Consider the following 11,217-nt stretch of genomic DNA (forward strand, 5'->3'; position numbering starts at 1 on the left):
AGTACACATAAATCATGCAATGCAATATCAATAAATTTTACATTGCACCAGGCTGACCTGGGATCACTTTTTACTCAAGGATTTCAGATGTTCAAGGAAAAGCCTGTACTGTTAAAATGAGCAAATAAAAGTTGCTGCCGTTAAAAATGATCTTTTAGAGACTGTGTTCAACTTAGACAGCATTTTCAGCTTGACCTTGTTAGTGTGCTGTCGTTTAAGCAGGCACAGTGGCTGGCTATTTTTTTTCTAAGTTAGCTATCTTTTTAGCCTCACAATGATAACCGATGAATGTGGCAATGTGACTTAAAAAAGGGGTTCTGATTTGGCACTTCTGGTTAAAGAAGTAAGTCATTCATTTCTCACACAGACAACGAAACTTGACTCAAAGTTGGTGCATCTCTAAAGCTTGGATTGGCATCTTTTCAGTGCAAAAATGAAGCTAAATATTGTGTATTATGGAAACTTTTGGGTATCAATTATTTATCCCTTTCTAACCTCTCCAATCATATCTCCTTTATAGCACAAGATAATAGGAGCATTAGCTTAATGTTTAATGACACGAAAATGAAGATGTATGCAAACTTCTACACAGTTTAACTTGCAATGTTTTGGCAAATAGCCAATCAAAGTGTGGGATTTTTGGGGTGGCACCCTGGGGTGTCCATGGTAGGCAGAGGCCCCCTCGAAATCTGATTGGCCACCCCAGGGTGCCTCCCCAAAAACACCCCTCTGGACACGCCCCTGGTTAAAAGGCATATTTTTCAAAACACAAATAAAAAAAACATCTGATATGAACTCTCTCAGTGATTGAGGCAAGAAAAAAGGATGAAGATGAAAAAATGATCAGTCTAGTCATTTTCCAAAAATCACTGAATTTCAATCATCCTCATCTGTTATATTTAATAAATCTGAAAACTGTTGCAGGGGGGGAAATGTCAGATGGATATATTGACTGTCTAAACAGCCTTTGTTGACATTTTCCCCTGCAAAGATTGGTGATGAGTCAGTCATATGTCTGATTGTTAAAAGAAAGCAGGATGAGATTATTTGTTGAAGAACACTACTTAAACTTGAGCAGGATAAAAATCAGCAAAGAGATAAGTCTAACCGCTCTGTGGGCGCCAAAATCAACACAAACTAAAAGTTCCTCACAGGAGCTTTAAATATAATGTTTTGGGCCTGTTTACATGTTAAAGCCACAGTGAGCAGTTTTTAACTTGCTATGAAACTGACTGAAATTAATTGTGATGCCTTTTTATGACCTACAGAGGCAAAAGAGACCATCAGCGATAAGACTGATTATTTCTATATTCTATCATTTAATGCCTTTAACCACTGCCAGGGGGTAGGTGTCCGACAAAATGACTTACAGCATGTAAAAAAAACAGCCTTTGTTTTACACTTTCCACTGCAAATATTCACAACAATAAGTGATACCTTTCACTGTTAAAAGAAAGCCAGAAAAGATTTTTGGTCAGAAAAATACTACCTTTACCTCAAAAGGACAAAATCAGATAATAAAATGACGTGCCACTTTGTCCACAGGGGGCGCCAAAGTTCATCACAGGAGCTTTTAATACCTGAAAACCGGCCCTATTTCTAAATAGATTCTTATTAATCTACCTTTGTGAAAGTCTCTGGAATATTGTGTGGATTCCCTTTTATTAGAGATTTTAATTATTCCGCACTCAAACCCACATTTCCATTCACTTTGTCATCCCTCTCAGCACACCCTCAGACACACAACGGGAATTATGGGAAATCTCCGTATCTGACCCGATCCCTCCCTGAGGAACACTGATTAATGTACACATGTGGTTTTTTTTGTGTGTGTTTTCTGTGTTTTTCAGTGAGTCAGTGTTTCTGATACTTCTGTGTTTGTGTGTGTTTTTGTGCACCTGGACACATTATTTTGGTTGAATGATGGTGGAAGCCAGATGTTTCGGAGCGTCTGATGATGTGTGACATGCATACTAAGTTTTTTTTTTTCGTTTGTTTTGCATCAGAGTAAAAGGCTTTTCACCTGGCAAATTAGACATCTCAATCCACGTAGGGGTTCTTTTAATTTAACTGCATATATAAAATGATTTAAAGAGCAGGTTTTTATCCCTCATGAGGAGTTGGGAAATATTTCAAATTGATTGGAGATTGGAGGAGATGGGTAAGAACCTATGTGTACAATACTCTTATTTTGCATCATTATTATACATCTAACATTTTAGTATACTCCACTAAGTGTTTTGTGTTTCTGTCTCCAGTAAAAATAATCTCATAAACATTAAAAAAAACACTCATGTAAAGCTGTAATTGAATGCACCAAGTAATCAAACACTACAGCCCACAGAGAGTGAAGCGAGTTTGGTAAGTTAAAAAAAAGGATGTCAGTAAACATTGTTGCCCTGTCTTTGTTGAGCTGCTTGATTTCTGACTTTAATAGACATGTGTTTTGGTCTACACATGGATATTAAACGACACTGTTGGTTGTGTTTCAGAGAAACGAAACAAGTGTTAGTGGAGTCATGTTACTGGCATCCTGTAACTGTCTGTTACCATAACAACTGTAGCTGTTCGTAGCACCAGTTAGCAGCTGATGTATTCACTCATTTTGGTTCTGATTGAGAAGAGAAAAGGCCCGCTAATTCACATCAAATCTTGGGGTAATTTCCTTTTTTTTTTGTTCTTCTTTTCGCCTTTTTTTTTTTAAGTGAAACGGAAACACCCCACTCCACTCACAATGGACACACCCATCAGATACAGTTTATCCAGTGATAACTTGCTTCTTGATTCATTTTCTCTGCTGGATGCAGACCAAACTACCCCTCCTACTTCCTGTCCTCTCCCTCTACGGCACGTCATTTCATCCATATTACAATATTTCACACTTCTTCTATGCAAACATTAAATTGGTATTCAATGCCATACATTTTCCTAGGTGTGACGAAGGGAAAAAGCCTATTTCCAAGCTATCTTAGGGGCCTGTACGCTCTTTTACATCACGAGTGTAAGGTGTAATCATGTCTAGACACCACACAGATAATGTGCCAGGCAATATATATTAAGTGCAATTATTTCAAGAGGTTCTACCTTGGTCTGATGGTACAATTGTGATTTTCCAGCTTGCAAAAATGCTTCTATTCAAACCATCTTGCAGCAGCTCTCAGATGCTTTAAGCACCATCATGAATAGAGTCCTCCTAGTTGTCTATTGGCACAATAACCCGATTGTTTTCTCTTCCCACTGCTCCCACACAGATGTCAGTGAACAAGACTGGGAGTGAAGGCTTGCAAACAGACCTTGATATTAACTTATAATGAATTTAGTTTTTGCATTACTGTTATTCTGCGCCAATGTAAGTAAGATAGCAGAACCCATCCCTGACTTAGTCACTGATCGAAAGCTCCAACCCAGGATGTATGCCAATGAAGCAACTCATTGCTACGTGATCAATGGGTTTGGGTTAGAGCTTTTTGTTGATGAATTTGACAGAGGTTTGGTTTCCTGTGATGCTTTAAGATGCAATTACGTCTTGCTTTTTTTTAAATTTGGCACTCAGCTCTTTGTGTTCTTGCATGTTTAAGAAGCGAGCAGCTGCTACAGTATGGGCTGTTAAGATTCTTAAGGAAGCCATAATTCTCAGGGCCTGTGTCCACATAGTGTTTATTTCTCCTACGGGGCAGCTTTTTATCAAATTGACCCACTAAGGAAGAAAATGGTGCAGCAGCATGCAGCCACCTGAAGGTAAAGCGTAGCACCAACGTGCTTTTTGTGCTACCGCTTCTTCCACCACTTCTGCATCGTTCTTTTTTAGTCCTGTGATTCCTCCTGAGACCCCTTCTCGATAGGGATAGTCTCCCGCTGTGAGGTGCATGCTTGTGAGGTGGCAGTCCTCCTAAAACTTTCTAGAAACTTTTCAGCAGTTCATATGTGAAAACATATCGAGAAAGAAAACAAAACTTGTATGAGTTTCTACCAGAAAAAAGAGCTCTGATGTCTTCGATTAATCAATTGAATTTATATAGCCCCAAATTACTACAATAGTCACACTTTATATACAGAGCCAAATGAGTCGGTCTTGGGAAGGCAATTGGCAACAGTGGCAAAGTAGAAACTTCCTTAACAGGCAGAAACCTCGAGCAGAACCAGACTCATTGGTGGACAACCATCTGCTGCAACCAGAGACAGACAGAGCCCTCCTTAACGCTCTGCTAGAAGAAATTACATGTGGACACAAGCCCTTAGTTTAGAGTTATTTTAGCTACTTAAGCTTGCATATTTAAATACAGTAGAGTACAGTTTTACAAAGACGATTTGACAATCATTTCTACTCATTGGCAAAGAATGACTTACTTGACTTCCTGCCTTTTCCTGACACCTGTCACCCGACAAACACCCCTACTGCTACTCAGCCAAAGAGGATCAGGACCTTTTGACCTCAAGAGTTTTAATCCCCCTTCATCCCCTCTTTCCCCATGTCCCCTTTCCTGTGCTGCCATTTCTATTGGTGTATGTCATGCATCAACTTTGTGACTCATTTTTCTCTCTCTCTCTCTCTCTCTCTCTCTCTCTCTCCGCTCCCTGTCTTTCTTTCTATCTCTCTATATGTGTGATTCTTCAAATCCCTCATCACTTGTCCTTTACTTTCTGATTTCCTTCCTTTCTTTGCTTCTGCCATTGCTTTTTACATGTTCTCATCCCAACCGGTTCTTTGTATTTGTCCATGTTGACGTTTCCCACACGATTCACTCACATCTTTTTCTGGTGATTTTTTTCCTGCCTGTTCTCCTCTCATCTGTATCTCACTATGCTTACCTCCTCCCACACACTCACTCCTCTTCCAACATGTGATTTCTTCTTCTACATGTCACGTTATCTGCCTTGAATGGACACATCCTTTACAACAACTCCTCACATCCCTCCCCATCGCTCACTGAATGGCCTCTCTCCTACGACCATCTCTCCCCCCACTCCTCCCACTCCTCTTTCCCCTCCCCTCTCTCTCTCTCTATCTCGCCAGGAGACCCAGCTTTCCTCCCTGGGTTACGCAGACCCCGGTGTGAAAACTGAAGGTGGAGGGGGAGGAGGAGGAGGAGGAGGAGGAGGAGGAGGACAAGGAGGAGCGGTAACCAACGATCAAGGCCTCAGAGTCACTTCCTTGGGCATTTTCTCCGACAGCTCGCCCCACAATGGAGTCCTCCCCCAAACTGTAGACCCTCCCTCTCTGCCCACTCCTCATCAACATCCAAGTCAGAATGGAGAGCTCTGTGGCAACCAAACATCCTCCCCCATGACAACCTCACAGGCAACCGGCACCACAGCAACAGCAACTACAGGCATAGCAGAAGAAGGGGGAGTAGGTCAAACACAACACTGAGCCAAATCAGAGAGAGAGAGAGAGAGGCAACACAAAACTGTCCACGTTTTCGCCATTTAGCGAGACGATTATTTGAAAAGAATTCGCCTTAGATATTCTATTTCCCCTGGCGAGAGAGAGAAGAAAAAGTGTGTGGGAGACAATAGAAATCATTCAGCTACTGTACAGTGCATTACGTATGAACACACAACACAAAGGGCTCTTCAACGGACATTTGTTCTCTTGATGCTCACATGGAGTTTCAGTTAGTATCAGTCTTGCAGGACAAGATAATGATACCTTATGTTATACTGTTTGAATCAGTCAAACAAGCTGATATGTGAACATGTGCTCTGTGGCTTCATGAGAAATAAAACATGTGAAGAAAAAAGCACTATAAGACATCTTGCACCCCAAAGACTTCATAGTAGCCATTAGCAGGTGCTATAAGCTAGCTAGCTATAGCATCCTTTGACTCCCATGGATGTAGGTGCATTTAATACACCTATCCTGATCACGCCAGGCTGCAAATAGTTTAGGTAGGGATTTGCAGATGTAGTCTGGCTTTCTTAGTGCCTTTGAGTGTTTTTCAACAGGGTTTTCCAATAGAGTTAGCGCTGCTAGCAAGAGAAACGATCTGTGGGCAGAAAACAGAGATTCAAAGACACAAGATCAAGCGTTGTTGTAGAGTTTAAAAAGGAGAAATGGAAGATGTTTTTTGGGAACTTTTCTCTTCTTTTTTCAATCTAAGGGACTTCTTGTTTTTTTTTTTGGACTGAGCTCGTGCAATTTTTCTCTTCTCAATCTCAGAACCGATATGTGATAAACTGGTGCTAAACAGAAACAAATGGTGCCATTTTTTTCCAAGTCAAATGTCTGTGTCTGCCATAGCACTGCCTCTTTCATGATTCACTCACTGTCTTTTCTCTCTCTCTCTCTCCTGTAATTTGTCTCTGACAGGACTTTTCCCCTCCCCGATGTGTTTTCTCTGTGTCCTTTGTCGTTGTTTTATGTGCATCCTGTTGTTCTTATAGGGTTGTTGGGGTCTTCATATCTGTGTTTTAGAAGCGGTCTCCTCCAATCTCTGGTTTATTTACAGAAGAAAATGAGCTCCTTGGCTCAAAATAATTTGTGGATCTTTTTTTGAACAGGTTATATCAAAAAGCCTCAAAGTGCTATTTTCAGTTTACAGAGAGCCCCATTATTTAAACCTTGAACGAAGCTACTTTGACTTAAATTGATGGTTTTAAACCAATTTAAAAGTTATGTTTCTTTATCTTAAAAGGTGTCGGTCTGTTGTGTCCATGCACAAAAGATTAGTGTTGACATTATAAGTAATACAAATGCTGTAATGTCTTTTCTCTTTCCAATTTGACCAACATTTACATACTAAGTGCAGACAAATCTTAATAATTGAGACGTGTTTGTCTTTTGTTTTTTTAATTTGGGGCCCTTATCACATTTTACCATATTTTATCATGTCAGTAAAACAGTACTAATCAGTAATCAGTACTTATCATCTTTTCAATAATATATGTGAAAGACCATTTGAACCATTTAGTTTTGCTTAGCCTGCCATTAAGTGCCTGAAATTAAAATAGGCTATTCAGTATCTTGTGGACAGTAGTAGACTATAGTCATCAACCACCTGCATATTATGATGCCTTGCTTAGGCTGTGTCCATTTACAGAATATTTATTAGGTTATGACACACTTCCTCATGTTGATTTGAAAATTTGAAGCTTGATTTAAAATGAAAAATTTGCCAGTCTGAAAATGTTTGACATTTAAACAGATTTGAAGGATTTCCAAGTTAACTGTTTTAATCAATGGTCAATTTGAGAAAAATCGCAGGATGTATATTCTTGTGTCCAAAGCTGAACAACACAAGTCTTTGAAATGTTTGTAATGTGTTTCCATATTCCTTCATTTTGTGTCTGAACTGTTTCTTTGTAAGGTCTGTCTGGATGTAGGTTTGTTTTTTGTCTCTGTAGCCTCCACACACTGGTGTCGCTCTGAAACAACTCAGCTTGTCTAAACGTGTAGGTTTAACCAAGAAGCGTTGAGGAGTTTCTCATCAGCTTTGTGTCGGCCATCTTGCATTTCAAAGTGAAAAAAAACAACATTTACTTTGCAGTTAAAAGGTCAACATGGCCAATGCTAGTTTTTTTGTAGGCTAGTGCTAGCATATTAGCTAATCCTTCCAGTGAATGTTTAACTGTAATACCACCAAATGTTAATAATGCTCACAGTCTTACACAGGGTAAGATGTCTTATTTAGACAGCTTGTAGGGCTACCTTCTTTCTTGTTAAATAACTTCTATGGGAAGAAATGTTGGATCTAAAGTGAACGTGGTTTGAAAAATCAGTGTCTTTTTCAAAGATGATCCGTGATTGAGAAATTAACATTGCTGTGAAAATACCTCAGTGACTCAGGTAAACAAGCAGTTGCCTCAGAGCTGAACACAAAAACTATAAAAACTGAGATGAGTCCAGCTTTGGAAAGACTGCCACCATGCAGATACTCGCTCTCTAGCTATGCTTCAATAGCACCTGATCAAGCACCCTCCCCCGTTTCTTCTCTCTCTCTGTCTCCTTTTTTTTCTCCCCCTAGCCACTCTCAAAGCTTCATCGAGGACAATGTGGAACCTAATTGGCTGATGCACCATCGGCACTCCGCAGGGTGGCACGGCCAAATGTCCAGAGCCCTCTCTCGTGACGCGATTGGCTGACAAAGGGAGAACTTGGGGCATTGGTCCCATTCTCTTTGCCCAAGGGATGGTGCAGAGCCCCAGCGGACCATGTAAGGAAATGCTGGGATTTTTTTTTTTTTTTAATCTCACTTGGGCCCTCTCTTTCTGATTTGATAACAGGATATTTTTTTTAAATGTGTCTGACACCTGATTGGATCTACATTTAACTTTTAGGAGGTAGGCTGGACAGATATTGGCATTTGTTAGCCTGCCGAGCATGCAATGAACAGCTATGCAGTCTGATTACGGAGGAACACAAAGGCCAAGGAAGGCGTGATGCTCAAATTGAGAGAGAGGGGAAGTGTATTGTGGGTAAGATGTATTTCAAAGGTGCTTGACTTCTCTTGAAATTTCGGTCAAAGCTGATTTCCTTTCAATGCATTTATTTCCCTCTTTCTCTCTCTCTATCTCTAGTAGTCTTTTTAAAATTTAGCCTTTTTGATTCCTCGTCATCTATTCACTCTTTATCTCTCTAGGAAAGCATTATTTAACCACTTCATTTTAACTCCATTTTAGACACACTCGATCCCTTTCTCTATCTATAGTTTGAGCTCTTCTCTAAGACTTTGACTTTAAAGGAAACTAAATATGCACAGCCTAATACGACAAGTGAATCTGCTTCAGAACAACACTCTTGCTTCAACAAAGACTTTGAATAACCGGACAGAATGTTATTATTTATATTTCTATGATACTGCTTATTCTTACACTAGTATTTAACAGAAAACTATTCATCAGAAATCTTCCGGAGCAGATGTTTATTTATTGATATAGATAGAGGCCTCTATCTAATGGAAGTTCATGAATAAATAATCCATTTTATATGAACCAAGTTTTCTTACCGAGACAATCTTGTGGAGAGACTGTGACGAAAAAAAAAAAAAAAGGGACAAACTTGTGTTGTACCTACTCCCCTGACAGCAGTTTGCACGTTGCTGTGACCGGTGCCCTCTTTCCTTTTAGTTAAAATCACTTAAAACTAAAACGAACACAAAAAAGTGGACGGATGTTTCTTGCCCAACAATCGCCATGGAGCTCTCCATATGCGGACGATGTGACGCTATTGGGATGAGGACATTCTCGCAGATGTTTTTTCTTTTTTACTCCACTTCGACTATGTGTCTGTAGTTTTAACCAAGCAGAGGATGAACTCTTGGTTTCAGTGTGGCCACATTTCTGCAGTCTTTAATGCAGTAAACCCCCCCCCCCCCCCCGTTGATTTCTACGGATGGACTCCACTGACACCAGGCCGAGTTTAAATCCCTGCTCATGACTGAAACAGAGAGAGATATGTTAGAGGTCCTGCTGAAACGAGTGAATGTGTTTGTATATAAGTGTGTTTACTGGCTAAATCTATGTGTATATACTGGATAAATGTGTATATATGGTATGTCTATGTGTATATACAGTTTGTTTGTATATGCAGAGTGTACAGTTATTTTTTCCTCTAATGTTTCTCTCTCTTTCTATGAATAGGTCTTCTCAAGTTACCGATACTGAGGCATGGAAAGGTTTTTAAAACTTACCGAGCTATCAGAGGCACTTTGTGTGCAGACTTAGAATATCAGCCGGGTCTGTCACGTTCAGTACAGCTGCCTTCTTGAAGCTCACACACACACACGAAGACACTCGCATAATCTTAAGCTTGCACTCATTTTCTGACCAACTAAAAATGCTTTTCTAAGTAGATCTGGGTGACCAAGCAATGTTTGTACATATATAGACTAAGACCTTTTTTTGTTTTTCTCTTCAGAAACCTCCATCTGCATTTATTTGAAAAACTCTCGACCTGTTTTGAGTTCTTGCGTATCTGACTTTCACTTTAGGTTCCTATGGTAAATGTTTGCAACGGTTGTCGCTCAGAGTTATATATTTATTCAGACAACCCATATATATATTTCTTGAAATTTTGTTCCCCAAATTCTGCCTCTCATGGAGCCGTCTGACCTTTTTTTGTAACGAAACGGTTGGACCGGCAAATTCTTCCATGAAAGTATAACGTCATTATAACATTGCTTGTTTTTGTATAGGTCCTTACTAAATAAGTGTGCCTCCCCTCTTATACTTATACTCTTACTAACCTTAGATCCATTTACTCTGCTGGTCACTCATCTTCATACCCCCTTGACAAGCCATAGCCCCACCCCCCTTCCCAGAACTCCTCTATTGTTGTTTTACCAGGACAGACATTTGGGGATTTTGTGTATATTAATGGAAGAGTGGTGTTGAAGAGTGTATTGCAGTTGTATATGGATTTGTTATGAATGTGGATATTCTGATCATTGAATTATTATTGTAATAATGATAATAATTATTGCCACTTTTGTTGATTAATTCCTTTGATGCGGTTGATGAAGATGCCATTGTTCCTTTTTTTTTTTCTTTTGGAATACACCGGAATTTATATTTTTCGGGTGGGTGAATCTGGAGATAGAAATACGTAAATAAATTAATAAATAAACAAATAATTAAATTCTTAACAAGGTGTTGAAATGTGTGTTCTGTTTTTTACTGAGTCAACCTCCTGAAAACGTTCTCACTGGATTCTGTCAATGTATTCATTCATTTCAAATTAAGGGGTGACACTGATTATATCTCTTTCTCTTACCAACGTATCTCAAGAACCCCAAAGTGTTCCTAAAACTATTAAATACCTGACATCAACCTCAACCAATCTTTATTTGTATAGCGTCAATTCATAACAAGTGTTATCTCAAGACACTTTACAAAAACAGGTAAAAGACCTTACTCTTTGTTATGTTACAAAAGCAGGTAAAAGACCTTACTCTTTGTTATGTTACAAAAGCAGGTAAAAGACCCAGCTTAATCCATCATGAGTGTAACACTTTAGCAACATTTAGCAAAAGTTACAGTGGCAAGAGTAAACGTCCTTTTAACAGGCAGCAATCTTGGGCAAATCCAGGCTCATGACAAAACAGCCATCTGCCGAAACTGCGCAGGGTTTGAAAATGGGATAGGGGGGACATGGGATAAGATGCAGGAAGAGGGATAGAGAACATGCTTTACCATGAACTCAAAAGACCGCAGATAAAACATCTGGCTGCCAACATTTTTTTTTCAATGCAGCATCAAATATGTATTAATATACGCTGC

The 11,217-nt window shown here is 39.5% G+C and overlaps 1 protein-coding gene across 9 annotated transcripts in view; it reads left to right on the plus strand.

Moving 5' to 3' along the window:
• syngap1b (synaptic Ras GTPase activating protein 1b) overlaps positions 1-10,596 on the plus strand; it is a 181,138-nt gene extending 170,542 nt beyond the window's left edge. For 8 of the 9 annotated variants that reach the window (XM_061049940.1, XM_061049935.1, XM_061049930.1 and 5 more), the window contains one exon: positions 7,965-10,596. In XM_061049940.1, the coding sequence (XP_060905923.1) occupies positions 7,965-8,082 (118 nt within the window). In that variant the 3' untranslated portion in view covers positions 8,083-10,596. Of the gene's footprint in view, positions 1-5,014; positions 5,188-7,964 lie in introns of those variants that run through there. The other variant, XM_061049934.1, reaches the window with a different exon arrangement.
• Positions 10,597-11,217: the final 621 nt, after the last annotated feature.

This window comes from Labrus mixtus, chromosome 11 (assembly GCF_963584025.1).
Source record: "Labrus mixtus chromosome 11, fLabMix1.1, whole genome shotgun sequence".
Lineage (NCBI taxonomy): Eukaryota > Metazoa > Chordata > Actinopteri > Labriformes > Labridae > Labrus > Labrus mixtus.